We start from the raw sequence: 27,906 nt of genomic DNA on the forward strand, positions 1-27,906 counted from the left end.
TTTTTCAAATAGTGTCCTTTGGATTATCTTGTGCAGTGACCTAATAAGACCATGTTGTTTTGCCATTGATGTGATATGTTGCCATTCTTCCTCTCTATCCTTTATTAGTGAACAGTGTGTGAAAAATCTAACCAATGTACAAAATGTTGCCATTTTGTATGAAAATGAATCATGCAAATTGTGTGGTATATACAAAGAAGGAAAAGTTTTTTGTGGTATATACATTGGGAAATGTTTTGGCCTTTCATCCTGATCAATATATCCAAAAAATGTGCTTCCTGGTTCTTTCTATTTGTGTTTTTGTGTTATTTGTTGCATATACAACCAGTTTGGAGTTGTGGTTAATTTTTTTCGTTGGTTTTCTGAATGCAAAATTTTTTCTTCTTATTTGAGGATGATGGCAACCTCCGTTCCATGCTTTCTCTCTTTATTTTAGGGTCATATTAAAAATTAAAAACATCACAAAAGTTGGAAAATAATATAATAATCCACAGACACTTTCTGTACTGATACATATCATAAGTGTGGCAAGCAATGATATGTTATTTCTGACTGTAATGAACTTTAACACATTGTTGTAAATTTTGTTACCAGTTACACCAGTTACAGTCTCTAGTTACAGGGCTGTGGAGTCATTTAAAAATCTGACTGACTTCAACTTTGCCTTATCATCTGATTCTGATCAAGGATGGACTTGTTACCAAAACAGGCTCAAAATTCTGTTATCATGTGACCTCAGAATAAAAGCTTCAATAAATAATAAAGTTCTAGATAAGAGTTCTAATAAAGATAGAATGTAGAAACTTTTTTAATCTGAAGCTAAAGGACTCCTCTAAGTAATGACATATTCACTACATAAATATGTATGTGATAATTTTTATTTCACTTGCTGTTATATATAACAGAGGGAAAGTGTAGCAATCAGTCAAAAAATGACCCCCAAATTTTTATATTTTTGGACTCAGGACACATTGAAATGTTCAGATATAGAAATCTGTTCAATCTTCGTGTCACAATAATGGGATGGAGTAAATACCTGGCTGGAACTGGCTGGAATACATACAGGGGTTTCTTCCTGTATGTATGGATGTTAGAATGTGTGTGGACACTTTTAGTTTACCCTGTTTGAAGCTTAATAACTTGTTTTTGAATCTGAGTTGGATGGTTTAACAAATGTAAGTAAAAGTAAAGAATGGCTCCAAGCTAATGAAATAACCCTTACCAGAGGAGATAAAAGCAAAAACATTGTTCTTATGAAGAAACATACATACACTAAGTTGCTTGAAGAATACATCAGTTCTACAGAATGCCGAACAATAGATGAAGAATATTTAGACAAACTCCATAATAGAGTTACCAGATTCACCAACTGACCACTAGCTGAACACCTGCAACTAGGAAATGCTACCATGCAATCACCTGAGATACTGCGGCTATTCGGCTATGCTAAAACCCATAAACCAGGCAAGCAAATCCGGCCGATTGTTGACAAATCGAGATCTCCAACCCTACCTATTGAAAAGGGTCTACATGAGCTCCTTAAAAACCATTTGAAAGATTATAGTTACACCATTTCAAACACTCAGGAACTCATCACTAAATTACAGAATATTGCTCTGACAGATCAGGAATTTATTACAGTTCTAGACTTTGAAGCTATGTATCCTTGCATTAAATTGGAACTGTACTTCGTTGCCCTTAGGGATTTTCTTTTCCAAGCCTCTTCACCCAAACCTAAATACCACAAGCAGGTTTTGGAGATTGCCCATCTAATGTGCTACACTTCATTCTTCACTTTCAACCAGCAAATCTATCTTCAGGAAAGGGGAGTTCCAATGGATAGCCCCCTCTCTGGAGATCTCTGTGAATTAATTGTTAGAAAATTAGATAGATAGTGTTAGAGTCCTTCAACGCAGAAATCATTCTTTACACGCTCTATGTCAATGATATTCTTATCATTTGGAAATTCAAGCTAGATCTAAACACCGTACTGCAGCTTCACATGGAACTTGACATTCATCTGTTGGTCCATTTTTAATGATTAGGACATGGTGCACTATAACAGCGCTGTTCAACTTATCATAGCCCGCGGGCCATATTTTCTTCACCAAACATTTCAGAGTCCTTCAGGGGGCCAAGAAGGTTGATAAACCACATGACATTTGCATAGTGCTACGGTTTAGTAAGCACTAATTGGTCAGTGAGTCCGATGTTGACGCTATAAAAAAGGCGACAGTTTGACACACCGAATATATGTCACTCTCGTCTAAGTTTGACTTGGGAATTTTTTTGTTCAATAATAAATGTGAATTCTTCTTCCTGGAAAAAATAAGACCTAGTGCATTTTTCAGAGCAAAAATTAATATAAGACACTGTCTTATTTTCGGGGAAACACGGTAGTAAAATAATTTTAATATTAATAATAATAATAATAATTTAGTAACATAAATTTATTCATAGTAAAATGTACTCGCGGGCCGTAAAAATTATTTGGCGGGCCGCCAGTTGGACAGCGCTGCACTATAAAGTTTGTGAACAAGATGTCAATATGACATGAAAACACAACTGTACAAGATCAACTTTTGCGTATACATACACGAGCCAAAGGCATTCACTGAATACTTTTAGTAGAAAGGTTTAACATGAGAAAGACAATGTTGCCAGTTTAGGAATTAAATTAACAGACCTTGTATGTATGTTGTACACTGATTAATTAATGATTAAAATTATTTCAGTAACAATAATACAGTTAGAACGACCTGAGTATTCTATAGAAGAACCCAATGAGCCAGAACATGTTACTAAACTTTCTGTAACTGCAGTGAGAAGTGGAGATATAAACCACATATCCAAAGTTCGTGTTAATACAAAAGATGGAACTGCAATTTCGGGTATTGATTACCAAGCCAAAAGTTCAATATTATTTTTTGATTATGGTAAGTCATTCAGATTTAAATTGTGTTGTTACTAACTACTGAACACATTTTTTTGCAAAAGTTAATTAAATAATTTATTTTATTACTAATGATTGATTATTACATTGATCTAATGATTGAGATTTTTCCATTAATATTTTACAGCTTATTAATAATTAATCAATATATATTATAAAGGTAAGTGTACAATATGCATGCTGTTAAAACTCAAAAATGAGTCCTGGTACAATCAAGGGAGTTATATGATGTGGTAGCCCTCTATCCTCCATCCATGAAGAAGGTTCCCATTTTTGCCTGAAGGGTGTGCTGGTGAAGATATAAGGGCTGGAAGTTTTGCTTTCTAGAAATTTCTAGAACAGTCCAGAACATTCGAGAGTATTTGAGAGCATTCCACAACATTCCAGAATGTTCCAGGATGTTCTGGAACATTCAGGAACATCTCGGAACATTCCAGATCATTATGGAACATTCCAGAACACTCTCAAATGTTGTGGAATGTTCTGGAACATTATGGACCATTCGAAGCCTTTTTTTGTATGGGTGGGACTACCCATTGGTGGGGATATATAAAGCAAGATCCGTTGTGGGTTTGAACATCAGTTTCTTATCAGTGACGAAGGGAAGAACCAAAAAAGAAGTGAAAATTTCAAAGTAGTTCAGCGAGTGAATAAAAACAAACAGTGGAAGTGTGAGTAGTCAAAGTGATACAGTGACTGAATATAAATCAAAAATAAAGTGTGAAAACTGTGTAAAGTGTACTTAGTGTATTTCTTAATAAAAAGTTAATTTGATTTATATTTTATACAATGCTCAAACTTAATAGAGGAGGAGCTCTTGCCAGTTTTGAATTTTCTTTTGAATATTAAAGTTGATATCGTCGACAATATTATTTTTAGTTGCCAAAATTGCCCTTTGAAATAGCCACTCCGAATAATAATAAGCACAGAGCCCAAACAGTTAGGAGTTGAAGGTTGAAATTTGGTACACAGTTAGGGTGCATCATGGGAACGTACACTAAGAAGTGATTTTTCGAAATCCCCTGCGGGAGAGGGACAAGATTAAGGCTTCCCGTGAAGAACTCAGCTTCTATTATACTATTTTAGATGTGGTTTTTTGTGTTTTTGATTACATTTTAATAGGGTACGTCACAAGAATGTACACTAAGAAGGGATTTTTCAAAATTCCCCCGCAGGGGAAGTGTTAACAATGGAAGTGGTTAAGTAACAATTGAAGTGTTAAGAGAAAGCAATGTGCAAGATTTACAGGCGCAGATGCAGTTTTTTGCGTTTTTGTGAGAAATCAAACGTAATTTTAGACCCATCTAAAATTTTTCTAATTAGTCTGGAAACAAGGTAACCTAATTCTTGCATTCTGAGAAAACGGGTAAGATTGGCTATAATGTAATAATCTTAATCTTTGCTATCGTTACTTTTTGCTTGAGCAACACCGGGCTTATCTGCTAGTCCACCAATAATTTTGAATATACAGTAGAACCTCGATTATCCGGATTTTCGATTATCCGGATTGTTCAAAATAAACAAAAATTTTACGAATTTGCACTTGACGAATTACGATACTGTTTATGTACTGTACGTGATGGAATGCATAACTTTTTTTGTTTCATCTCACCCGGCACAGTGGTCGTAAACTCAAATATATTTTGCATCATAATAAAAATATAATTTGACATACGTATTTATAAATAATTTATATCCAAATTACATCATTTCTATGACCAAGGGCGGCGTATGGGCAACGTGGGCCACTGCCTATGCCTCGTGGTCCGAAGAGCCTCGCGCCTCGAAGGTTTATGCATTACTTAAAATCCGCAAACGCGACGAAAAAATTTTACTTGTCATAAAACGATAAATAGTTTGTCAAATTTTTATTCACAAAAATGCAGTTTCAACTGCTTTTTATTTTATAAAATCCGGCTTACTTTCGCCACCAGAGGGCCTTTTAAACAATAAGTAGTCTGTTAGCGCTGGTCAGTAGTAGTCCAAATTCAATATGAACGTTTGTTTCTTGAAAATTTGACCACGATTTAAATACAGTATTTATTTTTAATATTACCGATATGTCATCGAAAAGAAAACATGTTGTGTTATCATTAAAAGACAAATTAAAATATTTGAAAACCCACGAAAAACCTTTTTTTACGAGTGTTATGTCACTATTAAATTCCACTCGTAAAAAAAGGTTTTTCGTGGGTTGTTATTATTCAACGCAGTGTTAAGTTGTTGGAAGTCGTTTATCTTAAAATATTTGTTTCGATTATCTGGATTTTTCCTTATCCGGACTACCTTCATCCCCAATTAGTCCGGACAATCGAGATTCTACTGTAATTTATTAAGCAGGTTCTACATCAATTGTTTTAACATTAATTTATTTAAATATTTTAATTTTCTATGGATAAAATGCAATGAGTATAACTTGCAATAGCATAAAATTTAACAAAGTAGTATAAAAATGGAAACAAAACTTTTTAATAACCTCTCTATTGTATATCTTATGCTTTTGGAACACCATGTCACTAATATGCAGTTTAGAAGGTATCATCTGAAACATTAAAATGTTTTTTATTTCTTTTACTGTTGATGTAATTATAAAATAAATGAAGGGAAACAGAATAGGGAATTTGGAAGGTAAGGCACAAGATTTTCATTTATCATATCACTTCATTTATGTTTTATTTATCAATTAATAATAATAGTAAATGTTAAAATAAACTCAAAAAATTAAATAGAAAGTAATTTTAATAGGAGTAATATTCAATGACATGAATTTGAGAGTTGATTGTTTTGGCTCTTATTTGCTGTAGAGGCCTCTTAAGATATTCAGACACATTCACTAGCAAAAGTGAAAGCAGAATGCAAAAAATAATTATTACTACCATTTCATAAAACAGGAATAGTAAACATGAACGATCATGAGAATTGCAGCAAATGTTAAAGCAAGATGGCAGCTAATAATAAATAAAAGCAAGCATAAAAACAATTTATTTATCAAAAAGAAAATTTCAAAATTACATTAATTACAACAATTAAGACCATAATTAGAAAGTATAGTCTTTGTAGTTGCTATATTTAAGTCTCTCTCTTACCTATAGAAATTTGTCATTCCTATTAGTGGCAAAAGTTTTTTGCCAGCAGAAAAGTTCACCATGTTAAAATGTGATTTGCAATTCACAAACAGAAAAATTCACTAAAAAGGATAAGAAATTTTGACACTTATCCAACTCACTTTTTACCAGAATTTGCTCTATGTAAGAAACAAGATTAAAATTAAGGCATTAAAATTATTGGGCTGCAATNTTATCATATCACTTCATTTCTGTTTTATTTATCAATTAATAAGAATAAAATATATAATAATAATAACTCATATCATTAACAATTCATAAGTCATGCCAAATTTTCTCACGCAGGGCATCACTACATGAAACCAAAAAACAACAATACATTGGAACCCCGGTTAACGAACTTAATTCGTTCTGTGACTCCATTCGTTAACTGAACTGTTTGTTAACCGAAGCAATTTTTCCCATAGAAATTAATGTAAATGCAATTAATCCATTCTAGTCTCCAAAATTTTTGTTATTTTATTTTTAATATACAGTAATTTTCTTTGATGAAAATGTAGGAAAACATAGTATCTATCATTACAGCAACAAACATGTAAACTTTGTTTAATAAAATAGCATTGTACATACCTTCGTTTGTTGTAGTTGTTGGCAGAAAAGTGGAGATATACGAACCTTAATGCTTAGAAGGGGAATCTTTCCAAAAAAATAACAGGTAGCACTTCATCGGAAGATTCTTCGAGTCGAAGTCTCTTTCAGTAAAAAACCCACCAGTGGCTAAGTGGTCTTCGTACCTTGAACATGGGGAGTTTGTTTGTGAGTTCACACCTCGCTCGGACGGGCTGGCCACGCGGAGTTTTCCGGGTTTTCTCCACGTCTGTAACGCCTAAATAGGGGCCAGTTTCCCTTAAAAACACCTCCCAGAAGGCATTCCCCCTATTCACATCGCCCAAGTGTTGCGTTGCCATAACTTAACAAAAAAACAAACTCTGTCTGTAAGGAACAAGAAATTGATCTAAAGTTGATTGTTTTACTCTTTTATGCAAAATCTTTCTCAAATGCGATAGCGCGTTGTCGTTTTCTATTGCCACTATGACTTTTTTCATTCTTTGATGCCATATTGATTAAATATATAAATTGCAAAACTGAAAAAGAAGTATAGCACAAACACTTGGAAAAGCAATGCTTAACTTGCGCATGCCTAACACCAACTAAAATTTGACACAAAATACCGTTACGTTCATTATCTGAATTTTGTTTGTTATCCGAGACAAAATTTTTGCAAAATAAAAGTTCGTTAACCGATTTGGTCATTAACCAGGATGTTCGTTAACCGGGGTTTCACTGTACCAAAGACCCAGCACAGTACAGACCAATTACATGTCTTCCAACACTGACTATTGCAATGCAAACAAAATATACAATCATATTGATGAACACAACATTCTTACAGAACAACAAAAAGGCTGCCATAGAAATTACAAAGAATAACTACTCATTGACTCCATTATCCTACAACAATTTCATGTGCCATACATACATTTCATGTGTGATGATGCTAACATCTTGGAAAAGAATATTGAGGAGAAACTATCTGAATTAATAACTTGCTGGCCTAAAAAGAGATGGCCTCATGTGATAATATATTCTGTACACACTGATATCACGAGGGAAGATCTATTACGATTAATATAGCAACAAAATAATCTCATAAATCAAAATTATACAGAACAGGAATTCGAGGAACAATGTCGCATAAAATTCGTACTTGGTAAGAGTGATGCTACTTTTTGGAATTGGATTGTACAGATGTCTCCAAACATATGGAAAATGATATTACAACTAGAAAAGCTTAACATTGAATGATCATGCTGTAGGGCAATGGACTTTTGTCCAATTTTACAATGTTTTAACTGTTGTAAATTTCACCATTCTACAAAGGATTGCCCACAATCTACTCATGTTTGTAGCCACTGTACTGGTGATCATCTGTATAAGGATTGTCCTAATCGTAATAATGCTCCTGTCTGTTGCAATTGTCAACAAGAACAATCACAACACTGTAATCACAATGCACGCAATGGTTCCTGTCCTGTACTTCAGCGAATTAAGAAAAACATAACATGTAGAACAGATTATGAAACTGATTAACCCTTTTTGTATACGTTTACTGCAAATTAGCTTAGGGAGGAGCATTGCAGCAATCTCTCTTCTCTGTAAACAACATGATTTTTTTGACATAATACTTGTACAGGTACCTTATTGTTGTAGAAATCTTCCTTCATGTCTCCCTACTTATTGTCCTGTAATAAGTGGATCTAATGCAGTTCCGTGGGCAATTACATTGGTCCTGAACAAAAGTTTATCGGTTATGCAACATATGAGTTTTTGAAATATGTTATCACTACAGAAATATTGATTAATGATAATAGAATAATTGTGATAAACATTTATTTTCTGGGGGACACGATACTTGTGATTTTATCAAGGAGTTGCAAAGAATCATCCTGGCTCTCTGAGGTACACATATTATCGTTGCAGGAGACCTTAATGCACACTCCCCGACTTGGGGGGATCGTCTTGATAGTCAGGTGGCATATTGGAGGAATTTTTTGCACTTCATGGCTTGCTTATCTTCAACAATTCTTTATCACCACCAACCTTGGCATCTAATACTGGAGATAATTAGATTGATATAGCAGTATGTAGTGATGGTCTTTACAACTGGATCACTAATTGGAGAGTTTTAACAGAAGACAGTCTTACTGAACATGCCATGATTGCTTTTGACCTTTTAAGCTCTGCAGACTCAGTCTTGCCTATTTGTGGCCCCCGCTTTAGATTGCTTTGAATAAAGCCAGTTGGGATGATATGAAGGATTATTTAGAGACATCTCTGACCGTCTCTTATTCAGAAAATTTTACCGAAGCAAGAAACCAAATTAATGGTGACATTGAAGTGATATGTAATGCATGTGAAATATATATACCAAAAAAAGATGCCATCTAAGAGAAGTGTCCCTTGGTGGACATCTAATCTTGATAACCTATGAAGAACAACTAGGAGAATCAGAAAGATTTATCAACGTTGCAGAGACAATGATATTAGAAACTCACATAAGGAAGTATATCTTTGGAGTCAAAGTACATACAAACAAGCAATTAAGGACAAGAAAAGATGAAGCTGGTGCAAATTTTGTACAAAAACATCAAGTAACCCATGGGGTTTTATTACTAAAATGTGTTCTAACAAATTAAGGAAAACAAAAATTATGAGTACTGACTACGATGGAAATGAGCTCGAAACTTTATTGCAGGCTATGACCTCCCAACTTGAGATCTTTTGTCCTGCGAATAACTTTGATAGTGATATGGATTGGCACAGACATATGTGCTTAGAATTCAATGTCACACCTGAAAATCTTACAGAAGATGATTCGATGTTTACCATGGAAGAGGTTGACTATGCCTTTAACAGCATGAGAAATGGCAAAGCCCCTGGTCCTGATGAAATCACAGCTGAAGTTGTCAAAAAACTCTGGACTATTATTCCGCAGCATCTGCTTAACATTTTCAACACTTGCCTGCACCATGCAATCTTCATGCAAGCATGGAAAATTGCGAAAGTTGTCCCTGTGCCCACACCAGGGTCTTCTCATGATTCTAGACCAATATCTCTTTTGCCTGTGTTAGGTAAAGTTTTAGAAAACTTAGTAACAAACAGACTAACATGGTTTATTGAACACAACAGATTTTTGAGTGAGGAACAGTTTGGGTTCCGCAGGCAAAAATTGGCTGAAGATGCTATTGAAGCTGTGACTAAGACCATGCAATCTTTATTAGAAAATCAAAAATACGTTCTTGGGGTCAGCTTTCATATATCGAAGGCTTTCGATAGTGCCTTCTTATTATTAGGCCCCTTATTCATCAGCTCATTAACATCAATTGTTATTGAAACATCTTAAGTTTAATACAGGACTATCTTCTCAATCGCAAGGCCATATTTCAGTATAGACAACATCAAGTTAGCAAGGATATTACTCAAGGTTGCTTGCAGGTTCTGTCCTTGGACCACTTTTATGGAATATTGTCTTTGATATTTTTTTACATCAGGATTTTGGCCAGACGCAAAGTTATGCTTATGCAGATGATGCACTACTCTTATTGGATGGTAGGTCAAGGGCAGACCTCGAGACTAGAGGGAATATCATGCTGCAAAATATATTTGATTGGGGCACTATCCATAAGTTACATTTTAATACTCAAAAAACAAAAGGTATTGTTTTTAATAAATCTGGACAGCCTAACCTTTATAAAAGACCTCCACATATCAAAATGAATGATAGCAACGTCAAGGTTGATCAAACTTTAAAATACTTGGACGTAATGCTTGATTTCAGACTATCTTAGGATTGTCACATCAATTATATAACCAGCCACACAGAACTTATTTTTCAATCCTTTGCACAGGTTGCTTGGAGAGAGTGGGGCTGTTGGCACCTGCATTATCTATTATTTATCCACAAAATCTGGTATAATAGCTGATAAATACTTAGATTTAGTATATGTCTCTTCAATCCGAATGGTTAACAAATGGTAGACTTTCTTTCAGCTCTGAGGTTAAGTATTCCTTTATTGTAAATTACATATGCATTTCAGGCTTGTATGAGCCCCTCTTCAAAGCTATTATACCAGATTTTGTGGAGAAAATTTAATGACAAAATGGATAAAAAGAACAGGTTTGGGAATTATACTCATATACGATTGTTATTCATGTGTTTTGTTGGTAATAATGTCATTGTTGATGTCATACAATTTTTAAAAAGTGTTACTCAACCATCTGAGAATTTACACTGAAGAGGGGCTCATATAAGCCTGAAATGCATATGTAATTTACAATAAAGGAATACTTAACCTCAGAGCTGAAAGAAAGTCTACCGTTTGTTAACCATTCGGATTGAAAAGACAATAAAGGAATACTTAACCTCAGAGCTGAAAGAAAGTCTACCGTTTGTTAACCATTCGGATTGAAGAGACATATACTAAATCTATTATTTATGTTTATGATGCAATATTTATCCCTATAATCACATATTCTTGCGTATCTTGGGGCTGGGCATCACAAAAGGTGCATCCCAGACGAAAATTGGTGTCATCCCAAAGAAGTGCACTTCTACTTATTGCTATGGCTTATCGCACTGTCAGCAATCAAAGTCTGCAAGTAATTGCAAAAAAGCCCCCAATTGATCTAACTACTATGCAATAAAGCAAGGCTACAGCAGCTAAGGTAGGGCAGGTCCATACAATGCAGTTCACATACTATAACTCACGATGATATTGAGTGGAATTTTCCCTATGGTAATACAATGTTCCCTGGCACTTCTATAAACTGCACTTTCATTAATACACAATCTGCAGATTTTGAAATTTATACCGATGGATCAAAAATTAATAATGCAGTTGGCTGCAGCTTTGCAGTTTTTGCTAACAATTTAGAGACTTTCAGTCAGAATTCATGCCTAAGCAATCATTGTACTGTATTTCAAGCAGAACTATTTGCAATTCACTGTGCTATTGAATGGGTAAATATCAATCTTCCTGGAACAACCATTCATTTGTATACAGATTCACTTTCTGCCTACATTCTCTTAAATTAATTAAAAAGCCTGAAATTACATCCAATTGCTGAAAATATTTGAAACCTTTTGCAGACAACAGACTGTATTTTTGCAATAACATGGGTTAGAGCAGTGTTTCCCAAAGTGGGGCGTACGCCCCACAGGGGGGCAATTTGATGGTTGGAGGGGGGCAATTTGAGAATTGACATGACAATTTCTTCCCTTCGCTATGAGCTTTTTTAATGCAACGCTTTAGGTGACAAATAATATGAAAAAGAAAATTTTCTAAATAGAGGACTTAAATTATTAATAATCATTTTTAAGATGGTATCAAAACCTAAACTATATTATTAGAGTCCGCAAGTGAACTTTTCAGCGTTTCTCTTTGCTGTATCTCTTGTCGCAGAAATCTTGTATCTGTTAAAGTCGCTAAGTAACAACGTTTTTGCACAATTTTTTTTTAAAAATTTAACTCTAATATTTTTAACACCTATATGTCATAATTGTCTGTCAATTATATGATTAAATGAATTAATACATGTTGTAGAAATATAATTTTTACGTATTGAATAATTTATGTTTATTTTTTAACCATTTAGCTTTTATATAAGTTTTTAAACTGTAAAACTATTGATAATATTTAAAAACTAATTAATTGTGCTTTTTTTGTTTGTGAGATTCGGAATTTTTACCGATTATTTTGCCGATTAATTGTCCCGTATTTGCCTAAAATCTAATTAAATTTTCCTTTAACTTAAAGTGAAACCTAACGGAAAAAAAACTTTCCGTTTATGTTCGACATAAACATCCGTTCAATTTGAAACTAATCCCGCATTCCAACTCCAAAGTTGATAGTTAGCATGGTCCCGGGAACAACTCTGACCCATCGGCGTACCTTTTACCTCACAACAATCAATCACGTGACCATTCTCCCACGCCGATCTTATAAAAACCCCTTCCTTCCCCTTCTCGGGGGTCGTTCCAGCCGATAACTTTAAAAATAGTGTCCTTTTTAACCAGTGAACTTTCCTAATCATCGATTCAAATATTTAACCAGTGAACTCTCCTAATCAGTGAACTTTCCTAACCAGTGAATTTTTGACCAGTGAATTTTCCTAATTCAAAGAGTGGATAATTTTCCTCAGTGGATAACAGATCAAGAGGTATGGAACCAATTATTGTAAGCTCTCTCTCGGTCTCTCCACGTTTTAGGGACGCGAACTAGATGATGTACTACCCGAAACTTGCTTTAATAAATTGTTAATTTTTCTTATGTTACATCTGGCCTCCTCGTTTACTCGTATATCGCCTGTCGTCTCACCGACGCACTCCTCCCTCCGCCACTCGACCCAAAACATTAAAGGCCGTTACTGCGGGAAAAAGACTCCTTTCACCCATCCTGACCGTGAAAGGGTTTAACAACCTGTTGCCGGATCGGGAGACCTACCCCCCCCTTTCCGGTGGTTCACAGTTAGTTTAGATATCTCTAATAGCAGTGTCTTTGATAAAGGAGTCCAGAAGTATTAAAATCTTGCAATCTGGTCTGCTGGAATCTTCAGGGCTTGCGTTTATCCCAAGTATCACTTGCGGCAAAATGTGTTATATCTACACAAAAACAATTTTTTCTAAATTTACGTTTACTCTGTCACATTGAATTATTTTTACAAAATTTTATTATTTTTTTAGCCCATAAAAAATGAGTGGAACAACAAAAAAGAAAGTTCGTCAATATTCAGAGGAATATCTAAAATATGGATTTATACCAGCAGTTCACAATGAGAGGATGCCGTTTTGCTTGATATGCCAGCAATGTTTGACAAACGAATCTATGAAATTGGGTCGGCTTGAAGCACATTTGAAGGCCAAACACAAGGACTATATTAATTCAGATTTAAGTTTCTTCAAAACATTAAAGGAAAAGTTCGAGAAAAGGACGACAATTACTTCAATCTTCACGTCTAGAAATGTAACAAATAGTCGTATTCAAGAGGCTAGTTACCAAATTTCATTGTTAATTGCTAAATCAGGGAAAAGCCACACAATAGGGGAGAATCTTATAAAGCCCTCAATTTCTGCTTTTATGAAAACTGTTCTAGAAAAAGATGACGAGGATGTAAAAGCGATGCCTCTCAGTAACAATACTGTCAGCCGAAGGATCGACGAGATGGGCGAAGACATTGAGAAACAACTCGTATCGAAACTAAAAACCAGAAATTTCTCTGTGCAGATGGACGAGTCAACCCTAAGAGACAGTGAGGCCGTTCTTATCACTTATGTCAGGTATATTGAACGTGGACAGTTTGCAGAAGAAATGCTTTTTTGTAAACAATTAGAAAGCACTACCAAATCGAGAGACATTTACAACATATTCAAATGCTACTTGGATGACAATGAGATCCCCATGAAGAATGTTATTTCGTGTGCTGCCGATGGTGCCCCCAATATGATGGGCAAAAAAAATGGTTGTTTACAATTGATGAAAGCTGATAATCCAGAAATGATACTTATTCACTGTGTTATCCATAAAGAAAACTTGGTGGCTAAAAACGTGTCTCCTATTCTCAATGAAGTACTCAATGCAGTTATCAAATGCATTAACTCAATAAAAGCCAGCGCTAAAACCGAGCGCTTATTTAAGCTATTTTGTGAGGAACAAAATGAAGACCACGTACGATTGTTACTACACACTGAAGTAAGGTGGCTTTCAAAAGGGAATTGTTTGAAACGATTTATTGAGTTGTTCGATTCGCTTGAAAAGTTTTTAATTGATAAGCCTGAAATGAAATTATTGTTGACAACAAATGGCAAAGCATATGTAAGTTATTTAGCCGATATCTTTGAGAAGCTAAATTTGTTAAACAAGCAACTGCAAGGACCAAACAAAACACTGGTTGATGCCAAAGCAAAAATATTTGGTTTTATTAAGAATTTAGAATTAAATCAAAAACACGTCAGCAACAAAAATTTTGAACAGTTTCATTGGCTTAACAAGTGTGATGTTTCTGACTCCGCAATACTTGAAATTGTTAATCATTTAAAAATTTTAATTACGGATTTTAAAGAGAGATTTGCTGATTTAAAAGAAATGAATTTTCCGACATGGATGGTGCAACCAGTTTTGGTGGATTTAGCTGATATATCCAATCTGCAATATCAAGAAGAACTCGCGGAGTTGCAAAGTGACGAATCTGTAATAACTCTATTTAATATTAAAGGTGCGATGGCATGGCTTTGCGATGAAACAGAGGCTAAATACCCCAATACCACAAAATGTGCAAGAAAACTCTTATTACCGTTTCCATCTTCATATCTAGCTGAATGTGGCTTTAGTGCTGTGAGTGATTTGTTGATTAAAAAAAGAAATCGTCTGGATATAACACAACGTGGAGATTTGAGATTTAAGCTAACTAAGCTTGAACCAGATATAAAATCGCTGTGTAAAAAGCATCAAGTCCACAAATCACATTAAAGTAAATTTTTAAAATCTATTATTTTTTTATTTATTAAAAGTTCGTTTCTTTGTTTTGACAACAGTTGTAAGAAATCGCTTTAAAATTATCATTCATATTACTAAAAAGAACAAAAATAAATTTTATAACTAAAATTATGTATGGGGGGACATGATGATTTTAGAAATGTTAAAGTGGGGCATGGCCTAAAAAAGTTTGGGAAACACTGGGTTAGAGCCATCAATGTGTGCAAGAAAATGAAAGGGCATATTGCCTAGCCAAGCAGGCTGCAGAGAACACTGCTGCACCGTTTGAATATGATAAAATCAGTAAACAGACATTATGACAGCTGCTGTGGGAAGATACTCTTTCTAGGTGGCTCTTTCTAGATACTCTTACTATATATATCATTACTATATATGTACTTAATATAACCATTTCACATGACCTGATAAACAACATGAGAAATTACCTCTGTAAATAATATAAATATCCTCGCTATTGTAATATTGAATGTATTTATCCTTGTAACAATTGTTTGTAAAATTATGTTGATGTATCCTTTACTCCCAGTAATGCTATTGTGTGGCACTGAGATATGTGTGTTCACACCTTAATAAAATAATGATTGATTGATTACCCCATTGACCTCTTGGGTAACCAATCAAGAGGTTCATCTACACACACTGCAAAAAGGAGGTATGAAGTGAGAAGGACATTTGTCAAACACGAACAACAAAACAAAGGGAAAAAAAGGAAAACCGATACAATAATGAACATAATAAAACTAATGTGAACTAAGTACAAAGGATAATTATATATAAATAAATAAATAATATATACATACACTTCACTAAACAACCACCAATAAGTGGCAGAGCACTACAACGTTTTCAGCCTTCTGTTATGTTAAATTTAAAAATTTCTATTTATTATATTTATTGTTGAATATTATTTATGTTATAATTCAGTTAAATTATTCTCTGTTCTCACTGAGGAAGACCTGTAAAAAGAGGTTGAAAATGTTTTTAGCAAATAATGAAAACACTTTTATTATAAAAAGTTTTAAATTTAATTATCAGTGTTTAATTTTGTAATGTAATTTCATATGTTTATTTAATTTACTATTTAACTTACATAACTTCAAAAAACGTGGGTGTTTTTTGTTTTTCCACAATAGGTCTTATTTTCTTGCCTTTTTTATGAGTCTTAGCAAAGGCAAATAATCTAGGAAACGACCTATTGTGGAAAAACGAAAAGCACCAATGTTTTTCTTTGAAAGACGGTTACATGAGTATATCTCCTCCAAGGTGGAAAGTAATGAATTGGTGGCTAATGATCATGTAATGGTGGTCATAGAACTACAAGGAGTTACCTTAGTGGATGAGGAAGTGGAAACTGTTTTAGATTACGAAATTTGTTCCCTTCTATTAAGATTGAATCTTGTGTAGAAGCACTTTTGGAGTTCTTGAATAGAGTAAACCCTACATTAGCACATCATAGAAATGAGTTGGTAGAGATGGTTAACCTGGTTTGCTGCGAATTCTTCTTTGCTTTCGAAGGTCAAACATATAAGCAATGTAGGGGGGTCCCAATGGGAAGCCCAATTTCAGGGCTACTATGTGAGCTTGTTGTTAGTAGACTAGAGATTAAAGTTCTGCGTAATTTCGAAAGCGATATTATATACTACAAAAGGTATGTTGATGATATATCATAATATGGAAAAATAATTGAGAAATTGCTAACTTTATGGATAGGATTAACGATAATGAGGAAGGCCTTAGCTTGAAACTAGAGCAAAAAAGCTCTGTTATGGTACATTTTTTGGAAATTAATATTATATTTAGAGAGGGACATATATCTACCGGGGTATTTATTAAACCAATGCATAGCCCACTATATATACCTGCAAGCTCTAATGATCCTTATAAATATAAATTAGCAGCATTTCGAGCATTAGTTAGGAGGGCTTTTTTATACTGCAAAAGTACAGGTATACCTCGACTTACGTCGTTTCGAGTTACGTCGTTCCCGATTATACGTCGTTTATCAAAAAAGTATATGGAAAAATAAAAATCAAGTTTAAGTCATTTTATTCGACTTTACGTCTGTCCGCCACAAATATTGAAGTCGTAATATCACTAGAAAAACGTTTAAAGCACATAAAATCATATTAAAATATATACATTTAGAAGTATGTACTGTATTTACAGTACATGCATTCGTAAATTTAGATTACTTTTTTCTGTACTATATTAAAAACTAAAATTTATTTGTTTGTAAGCTTAAAATAAATCCTTATTAACCATATGTTATTAAAAATGCATTAATAAATAAAATACAGAACCGGGAATGGTAATTTATGGTTTAGCCTAGTGACAAGTAGATTCAGAGACAAGTTAATTCGACTTACGTCGCTTTCCTGGAACCAATTACCGACGTAAGGCGAGGTATACCTGTATAATAGACAGGGATGCAGAAATAGAATCGTGCAGGTAGCAGAAGCATTGGGCTACAAGAGGAATGTTATAAAGGGGATTATCAATAAATTAGATGTTGGTACAGATATAGTATCTGTTCAAGGTCCATCTACATACATGAAATTTATGTACAACAAGCGCTTAAGAAGCATTATGAAAGAAATCACAAATATAAAAGATACAAGGATGGTCTTAAAAAGAGCTCCGAATTTGTGCAGAATACTTAGAAACGATAAAGGGGTGGTTAAAAAAGAAGATATGTCAGGTGTATATAAGATTCCATACGAGAATCAGATATTAGGAATAAATAAAGAATATGTTGGGGTTGTGGCTACATGCCATAATTGTATAGTTATAGTTTATATTTTTATTTAAAATATCTCCCTTGTCTTCATTTCTATTGTCTTTCTTTCTGGAAGTTTCTCCCTACTTTTGTTTAACGGTGGAACAGCGGGTGACCCCTGAGTAACAAAGGGGAAGGTGTGTGACCCTCAGGGTATAACGGGGTCGAGGAGGTCATTCTGGTAGAGAGTACGAGACGGAAAAGAACGTGTGAAGCAAGCTCTCGGAGGTATTGGAACCGAGTGGAAACCAGAACGAACTTTAGGAAGAGAAAAGAAAACGGAGGAGAACGAATACTGGGAAGGTTGCTTTCATTCGTTCTAAAGTGTCTAGTGAAATCAGAAAGTCCGTAGGAAAGAACTTTTCATTCCCCATGAAACACGCCGGAAACATTTGGGTACCCAACTTCCTTTGTCTTTCACCTTTATCTCTTAGTTTCTGTCTTGTCTAAAATCTAGTTTTCACTTTTAGTATATAATCATTAGCCGTAAGTTTAGTCCTAAGATCTGAGTGTATAGTCTATCAGTAGAATAGTTATTAAATTAAAGAATTGTCGCATTATTTAATTTGTTTGTTGGGTTTATGTTGTTAAAATTAAGATATATGTTCAGGGATAGAGATAGCAGCTGGCATCTTATAAATATTTTCTGTACTCTGTACGCGAATAAAAGACTTTCATATTGTAAAAGTTGTGTCTCTTTGTCAACGGTATTCGCGATCCTCACAGGGTTACTACTAGAAGAGCACAGATATGATATTAGAAAAGGTTCTAATGCCACAGTATTGGCTCAAATGGCACAAATGGAAGGTTCAAAAGTACAATGGAATGAAAGTGGATATCCTGAAACAGATACACTCTCCGACTTTGGCAAGAACGGCTGAAAAAGTAGAAATTTATAGAAGCAAACTTAAAGGGAATTGCATCAACACAAGAGATGCAGAGGGACTTCCTTCCGCATGGAAGTTTGCAATTAAAAACTTAAAATAAGAGCAGGAACTTTAATAATATTTGTAGTAAAAACTCTGTATAGTTAAGTAAGCAATATTAATATTTAGTACTAGCTGCAAGGACCCGCTTTGCTGGGTTTTTATTTGTGGGCAAAAAGTAACAATAGTGAAGATTAAGATAATTACAGCCAATCTTACCCGTTTTCACAAAATGCAATAATTAGGTCTCCTGTTTCCAGACATTTCCAGAGAATTTTTACATGAGCATAAAAATATGTTCGATTTCCCGCAAAAACGCAAAAAACCGCCTGTAAATCTTGCATGCCGCTTTATATTAACACTTCCTGGTCCCAATTTTATTTCTGAACATCTCCTGTTCACGTCCAGTCAAACAAACTATTTTCAACGTTTCTGGAACGTTTACGATCGTTCTATAATCGAACCAATATTCGAATTTTATGTTCGAATTTGTTCGAACAAATTCGAACAAAACATTCGAAATAGAAAGCCACTTTCAACCACTTTCAGCCCCATATCNTCACATATTCACTATTAAGCAATATTAATATTTAGTATTAACAGTTGGTCTATTAAGTTAGAGGTATTAATATTTAGTATTCACAATTTGTTTGTTATATTTGACTATTTTATTTTATTTTTAGTATTAGCAGCATTTGTATTAATTTTATTATTTACAAACATTATTTGTCTATTAATAGTGTATATGTTATCGGTTATTAATATTTATATTTTGTATTTTGAACTTGTTGTTCTATTTTTGAAGTGTTCCAATTAACCTGATGATGATCCATTGATTGGATTGAAAACGTTTGTTTTAAGAATAAATCTCTCAGCGAGTGATCAGATGTTTTTCAATCAGATGTTTGGTAGACGGACTTACAGCAAAACATGTTTTGCTGTGAGTCCGTCTACCAAAAATTTTTTGGATTACAGAGACGAATTATATACATAGTAACATACAGCAGTCCAGATACGGAGTGATCAGATGTTGATTAAGTTATGATTTTTGAATATTAATGAATATTCTTGTCAGTGTGTATTTTGAAAAACTATACATTTAATTTCAAAAACTGCAAGAATTTAAATATATGAAATTTTAATTTTTTAAAGGTGAAACCAAGAAAACATTTGAAGTTGAAATCATATATAACAAAGATAAAGGGTGGAATAAGAATTTTTTTATTACTCTTTGTTCAGAAGAATTACTGAATGCTATACTTGGAAATATTTCAATTTCTACAATTTTTATAGCTGATAATGACGACTTTGATATCTTAGTACTTCCAGCTCCACCAATTGTGAGTATTCATTACATTTTTAATGAACAAAAATAAAAAATTAAAATTTTTTGTGATGAATTTTTGTAATTTTAGCAAAAATGTTGGTACTTAAAAAATGATTACATTAAAAAATGTAAATTAACAATTACCACTGTAAACTTACTTCAATAATTGTGTGTGTGTGTGTGTGTGTATATATATATATATATACTAAAAACATGTTAAATATATATATATATATATATATTTAACAGGTTTTTAGGTAAGCACATTGCAGGAATGCTTGACAAACAAGGATGCTGCTACATTATACAAATACAAGATTTTCTGTCATTTTTTTGTTAATATAGGATAAAGGTTCGACTGTNAACCTAAAAACATGTTAAATATATATATATATATATATATTTAACAGGTTTTTAGGTAAGCACATTGCAGGAATGCTTGACAAACAAGGATGCTGCTACATTATACAAATACAAGATTTTCTGTCATTTTTTTGTTAATATAGGATAAAGGTTCGACTGTTGTGCATTAATGCCTTGTGGATTTTTTTTCTATTAGGAATTGTTTCTATTTTCGATAACGTGGCAGATGTTTCTGAAGTGTGTGGTACTAGTGGCGGAAGAAACACAGGCTTATGAAAAAGTTTAAATAATTACATTTTACTTCATGCTGGTTTATTGAAATCAAGAAAAGGTTAAAATAAAATGTAGGACCAATAATACCACAAAAGAAAACCTCAGTACTTATTCCAGCCTCAATTTATTAAACACAAACATTTTTGGCTCCATTTAGGGACCTATATCAGGTAGTACAGTTGTTCCATTAAACTCAACAAATTCAGAAATTAAAAAAGTTCATAAAGCATTCTTCAAGACATTCCATCAGCATCATGATGTAATTTAAAAGAAATATTTCCATACAGGTCACAATTGTGTGTTTATTAAATTGTGAGGCCTGAGCGATACTGTGTTAAAAATATCATAAAAGTGTCAAATCAAGGGATCGAGCTTTGATTCTAATGCTCGTAAAATTGGAAGAAAAACCTAAATAAAGTCAGAAAATAATAAAATTATTAATCAAGAGAAAAAAATAAGTTTTCAAATAACCTTAAATGGAGATGCAGTGCTGATATTTTGTGTCAGACTTATAAAAATTTGAAACAAATACAAGCAGGAGTTTCAAGGTGTGATTAATTTCCCTTGATCGGATTAAAACACAGTGTCGAATTAAACCTTTGGTAGCCCAAAATGGTCTGTCATCTGCTTAGATACAGGAAACCAACCATTCAAACACTAGAGATCTGGAGAAGAGAATCTTTTTAAAAACCTGGATCTCAAGGACAAAGGCAGACTTCTCCCAGCCTCTGATAGTGACAACCACTGTCCAGACTTTTCCCAGCTTTTAACTGTAATCAACTGTTCAGACTTTTCCCTGCCTCCACATGTGGTCATCATCCTGTATGAACTGCAGGCTACCACCCATGCAATCATGTTCTTCCAGGTTCTTCCATAGACAGTAACATTGTCCAAATAAGAAAATATGTCAACTAAATCTTCTTTAGCAATCAACTGAGAAATAGAACATTGAAATCCAGTAACACCATTTGTGAGACCAAAACTAATCACTTAAACTGCCATAATTTGTTACAAGCTTCAAATGCCATATAATGTTTGTTTTGTGGCTACACGCCTGTTTTTCTTTTATTAATATTGTTATTATTATTATTAGTCCGTATAGTTTTAGTTTAATTTAAACTCTAGAACTTTCCTTCCTTCCGATTTCTTTGTTCCTTTGTCTCGGATTTCCAAGAACTCGCCTCACCCCTAACCCATCAGGGGGTAGCCTTAGAACAAAAGACGAAAATGGGGCTGGAAGAGAGGAAAACAAAGGGTTTTTAGGCACTCTTAGGCCGGACTTGGAGAGCGAGAGACGTGTGGCAGAAGGCTCTGGAACAAAAAGTTGGGGGAGCGCTGCAGAAGGAGGCCGTAAGAAGTGGATCGACAGAAGAATCTGGTCGATGATTATAAGACAACGCCGAAACGGACCGAAACGGTTCTAAAAAGAAGAACAGCCGAGAACGAAGCCGAGACGAGGAACTGTGGAGAACCAACAGGAAAATTGGGTACCCTCTGTCCTTTAATTCTTCTTATTTCCCCTTTCTATCTTTTCTATCTCTTAGTTTAATTTAGTTTTAAGTTAGTTTAAGTTTACGCGCGCAACTAATTTTGTTGGGAGGTAGTTATCGGAAAAGTAACTACCGGTATATTGATATATCTGATCGCTCGGGATTTTGGAACGTTTGTAGGTAACAGCGGGAATCCGAACTTATTCTGTATATATATTAATGTTTGCGCGAAATTAAACTCGTTTAATTGGTAAAACGTGTCTGTGTTTTCCTGTCCGCGCTATACATTTTCACAGTTTTCCTTTGGAATGGGAATTTGATGGTTAGAGTTGACTCAAATCTGTCGTACTGAAAACTTTATAAGAGGCTATTTTCTGAATCAGGTCATTAATTCTAGGGAGAGGGCATGCATCTAATTCAGTAAACTTATTAATAGTGTAAGAGTAGCCTATACAAGGATTGTTCGGAAAGTTCACGGGCTTGCCTATATGCAGTGCTGTGATCAATTTAATTTTTGGCAGGAATAATTCAGCCATTTTTGCTAGAGATACGATACTAATTTCTGCTTGATTTGTCATAAAGTTTTGCCATGACAACTTAGCAGATAGTCAGTGTGCACATGCTTTGTCAAAAATGGAGAAGACGGAGACTCGTGCGGTCATAAAATACTTGACGAAAAAAGGGTTGACCCCATCTCAAATCAAAGCTGACATGGATGAAGTTTTGAGAGAGTCTGCTCCTTCATACATCACTGTGAAAAAATGGACAGCCCTTTTTAAATCTGGCAGAGAGAGAGTGGAAGTTGATCCTTGCAGTGGACGGCCATCAATTGCTGTCACTGAAGAAAATATCGACAAAGCTCACAATTTGGTATTAGCAGATCGCCGTTTGAAAATGCGTGAGATAGTTTAGAAAACAGGCATCTCTGTCGACCGGGTGCACCACATCCTAACCGAAAATTTGGTTATGACGAAGGTCTCAGCAAGGTGGGTGCCGCTTCTGCTGACTGCTGAGCAAAAACTTGTTCGCACTTTGATGTCAAAGGAGTGTTTGGGCTTTTACCAGAAAACCCCACAGGATTTCTTGCGTTAGTTTGTGACTGCTGACGAAACGTGAATCCATTACTACACTCCTGAAACAAAAGAACAGTCGAAGCAATGGAAACACCACAGTTCACCACCACCAAAGAAGGCAAAGACAGTTCCATCAGCGGGAAAAGTGATGGCCTCAGTTTTTTTGGATGCTAAAGGCATCATCTTTATTGACTACCTAGAAAAAGGAAAGACCATTAATGCTGTCTATTACTGTGAACTTTTGGAAAAACTGAAGAAAGAAATCGAAGAAAAGAGGCCACACTTGAAGAAGAAAAAGGTTCTGTTCCACCACGATAATGCACCTGCACATTCCGCCAGAATCACTGAACAAAAGGTAAACAAATTTCGCTTCCAATTAGTTCCACGTCCACTGTACTCACCTGATTTGTCCCCCAGTGACTTCCACCTTTTTCCAAGCCTAAAAATATTCTCGGCTGGAAAGAGATTCCACTCAAATGACGAAGTCATCTCTGAAGTGAATTGAGTATTTTGCACACCTTGACAAATTGACCTATTGTGATGGCATAAAAAAGCTAAAACATTGCTGGAATAAGTGCATTGCTAACAAAGGAGACTACATTGAAAAATAAAAAAAATTTTAACATTATTTTGTTTGTTGTTCTATTTGAGGCCGCGAACTTTCCGAACAGCCCTCGTAACTAACCTTTTCTTTGGATCAGGTACAATTACTACCTAAGCCCTTCATGGTGAATTGCTTTCTTTGATTATACTCTCAGCTATCGATTTCTTGATTTCTACATCAATGAAATCCTGGTCTGGTTTAGAGAACTGCCTAGATTTAGTAGTGATAGGCCTTGTGTCTTTAGACAAATGTTTAAAGAGATGGGCCAGTGGCACGTTTGCAAACACTGCAGAACAGATCAACAATGATTTATGAGAGACACCAAATTTGAAGGAAATATCAATATGCAAAGCTAGGAAATCATGCCCTAAAATTACATCCGCACATAGACCAGATAAAGCTGGCAGTGAAACCTTTGGATAAGTGTGGCCCTTTAAGTTAATAGAAACTATGCACCGATCCCTCACTGTCGAACTTAAGGCAGTCATAGCCATAGAAACTTGAGTGGAATGCAGAATAATTCTGAGGCGATGACACAATGCAAAATTATAATCTATAGAACTCTCAGAACTGCCAGTATCCAGGGCATGCCCTGAAGGATACTGGCATTATCTTCGGTATTATTTAAGTTCTCTTTCACCGACTCTTTTTCATTGGAGATATGGATAGTGCTTACTGTACTGCTATTAGAGACAAAAGTTTTGGACTAAACACAGGCAGATTCTAAAGCACAGGCTTGCAATAAGGCATCTGTGAGTTTTAAAGTATGACTTTCCAAAAGACGCTGTTGTATCTGAGGCAATAACAATCCTGCAATAAAAGCATCACACACATATTCACTTTTATACTCTTCAGCCAAGACAGAGATAAAGTTGCAGTTTTTACTTAACGTCCTAAGATTCTGATAATACTAGTCAATGGACTCACTAGGTTGTTGGTGACGATGATTTAGACAATGAGGAATGAAAATTACATTTATAGGCTTCTTATATAGGGCAGTCAAAGTCTTAATGGCATCCTCAAATCCAGAGCACTCTGATATATAGGAGTAGACTAAAGGACTAAACTTCCTCACATCATACATTTCTGTTGATGATACAAAATTTTAAAAAGTTTGGTACCAATGGGACTACTGTTGAGAGGAACCATTAATATTTGAACTGACATTAAAATGTTCAGGTTTGAGTAGGGCTATCTATTCTAAGTAGTTTTAGACACAAATAACTTGTAGTATAAAGAGAGAAAGGCGTTACCTTAACAAAAGCTTTTATTCGTGTCTAAAATGTATGACTGTTACAAATTCAAATGCAGTGAAAAACAGTGCTGCAAGTCCAAGAGACTAACTACTGTGGGAAGAAGTGTTGCCACACTGACATTACTACAGTGAAAATTTCAACTAATTTATCTCCTCGTAAATCTCTTCCTTGTGATCTGCTGCATTACATGTGTACAGAGTTTCATTCAATTCAGTTTAATAGAGTGGCTCCATGTGTGTCTGAGTAGCATTAGTTTAATTCTAAGCATCTTGTACTTAAGTACTAACACAATACTTTTTTGCAGTACTTTTATTTGTAATGTTTTCAAAAATACTGCAATGTTTATTTATAATTTTTTAAATTTATTTTCAGGTTATATCATTGCAGCATTATGATGATATAGAAATTAATATGAATAAAGATCCATCTCCTGGATATCCATTAATTTGTGTGACTGTAAGTTTAAACTTTATGGAAAATTTTTAAAAATTAATTTATTCATTGTCTAATAAATAAAGAATGAAAGTTTTTAAAGTTAGAACCAGGACTGTGAAGTCGCGTAAAAATCTACCAACTCTGACTATGATTTTTCTTTACCATCCAACTCTGACTCTGACCAGGGGCAGACTTGTTACCGAATGAGACCCAGAAATGCTGATGTCATCACATAACCTCAGAATAAAAGATTCAATAAATAGAGTTCTAATAAAGATAGAGCATAGAAACTTTTTATTCCAAAGCTAAAAGACTTATCTAAGTAATATATAAATATGTATTTGATAATTTTTACTTTTCCGGCTGTTATATATAACAGAGGGAAAGTGTAGCGCTTGGTCAAAAAATGACCCCTCTCAAATTTTTACATTTTTGGACTCAGGACACCTTGAAATTTTGAGATATGCAAAAGATTTGAGGTTTTTTTCTATATGGTGGATGTTAGACTGTGTGGGAGTGGCATGATTTTGTTCACCCTGTTTGAAGCCTAATAATTTCTGTGGTCAGAGTGATCAGAATCGGAGTCAGATGGTTTAACACAGGAGTTAGTTATTTAAGTCAAAGTGGTTGAACTAAATCGTGTCCCCAAATACATTCTAACGTCTTAGGTGAGAACATCTTAATGGGTTTTACTGTACTATTATAAAATGACAAAAAAGCTTACTTTGAGAATAGAGACAAGTTTTATTTTATTTTTTTAAATTTTGAATGCTAATAACGAGTAAAATATTCATTAAGAGATATGACACATGACCACTTTTATGTCTTCACCCTGTCGACCTTTAAGAACCAAAATTTAATAGTATTAATGCCCCTTTATATGCAAGTTACAGTGACACATTTCGTTTCTTAAACTTTACCCATTCTGAAATATTGTTTAATATCTCAAAGCAGACAATAAAGAAATTAAACAAATTAGATGCCAACAAACATATGCACACGAATTTTTTCCCGTTATTGACTTTTTTGAGGGGTTCGGGAGGTCTCCAAACGTGTAGATTTGCAAAAAAAACTTGGAGGGTCAAATTTAACACAATTTCAATACTTTTCTGTTTTATATATGTAACAAGTTGATAAGTAAAAAGGAGTCGGAGTTGGCGAATTTTTTGACGATTCCGACTCCGGCTAAAACACCAAAACTCCACGACTCCAACTCCACAGCCCTGGTTAAAACATTATGCTTTGAAGAGCAAAAGGTTTTTGTGATACATTTCAATACAAATATAAACCTTTGCCTTACATTGCAGCTAATTGACTATCATATGCTTCTCTCAAAACATTTCTCATTGTCAGTATGATATATTTGTATTAAATTCTATTGTATAAAGGAACCAAGATAAAGTAACAGTCATGTACTGTACAGTTGACTCCCCTATAAGATATAGATACGTTCCAATTTATTAGGAATCCGATTTCTTACAAGTTGTTTTAATCACAGCCCGACACGTGTGAACTTTACGGACTACGGCTGATTGAAAGGTTTTCTTCCATAAAATTAATCGATTCTACACTAATCCGACTCAACATTTCCAAAATACGTATATTTTTTTGTAGTTTTATAGGAATCGTAATTATAGGGACCGTAATTATAGGGAGGTCGACTGTACATAAAAAAGAATAAAGGATGCATTCCAAGATGCATCTCTATTTTAGATAAGTAAAAATGGATAAAAAATTTAATTTTAGAATGAAGGAAATATGATACAGTAGTACCTCAAAATACGAAATTAATCTCTTCCGAAGATCGTATCGTGAAAATGTCATAAGGAGAATCATTTTTCCCCATACGATTACATATAAACCAAATAATTCATTTTAACACAAAAAACACTCAAATTAAAGCTAAGTAGTACATTAAAAAAAATGACTATAGTAAGGAAAACACTGAAAAATGCATTTTGTAGTTGTAAATGTATAAATAACCATAATAGAATAATAATTGATAAAAAAAATGTACTTTTATTTGCAATTTACCTTTGAGGATAGACGACGGTGGAGGTGTAAACTGGTGGCGGAAGAGAGGGAGAAGGGAAATGATACTAAAACTTAACTTACATAACATAATGTAACAATAACTTAAAAATAACTTAACACTAATTTTTTAACTTTTCTGTTTTATATATATTTTTTTATTTTTTATTCACTGCTTTTTGCCATCTTTCCTTCACTTCCAGCAGCACTTTCACTGGATA

General features: G+C 34.2%; 1 protein-coding gene across 1 annotated transcript in view; it reads left to right on the forward strand.

Annotated features, from left to right (window-relative positions):
- The window catches only part of LOC111620326 (extracellular matrix protein FRAS1-like), a 190,670-nt gene that overhangs the window by 74,088 nt on the left and 88,676 nt on the right, over window positions 1–27,906 (forward strand). Inside the window, exons 6-8 of the mRNA XM_023362244.1 lie at window positions 2,736–2,936; window positions 19,986–20,173; window positions 25,592–25,675. Coding sequence (XP_023218012.1) covers window positions 2,736–2,936; window positions 19,986–20,173; window positions 25,592–25,675 — 473 coding nt within the window. The remainder of the gene's footprint in view (window positions 1–2,735; window positions 2,937–19,985; window positions 20,174–25,591; window positions 25,676–27,906) is intronic.

The sequence above is a fragment of the Centruroides sculpturatus genome, unplaced genomic scaffold, assembly GCF_000671375.1.
Source record: "Centruroides sculpturatus isolate CEXI.00-Female unplaced genomic scaffold, Cexi_2.0 scaffold32, whole genome shotgun sequence".
In the NCBI taxonomy this organism is placed as follows: Eukaryota; Metazoa; Arthropoda; class Arachnida; order Scorpiones; family Buthidae; genus Centruroides; species Centruroides sculpturatus.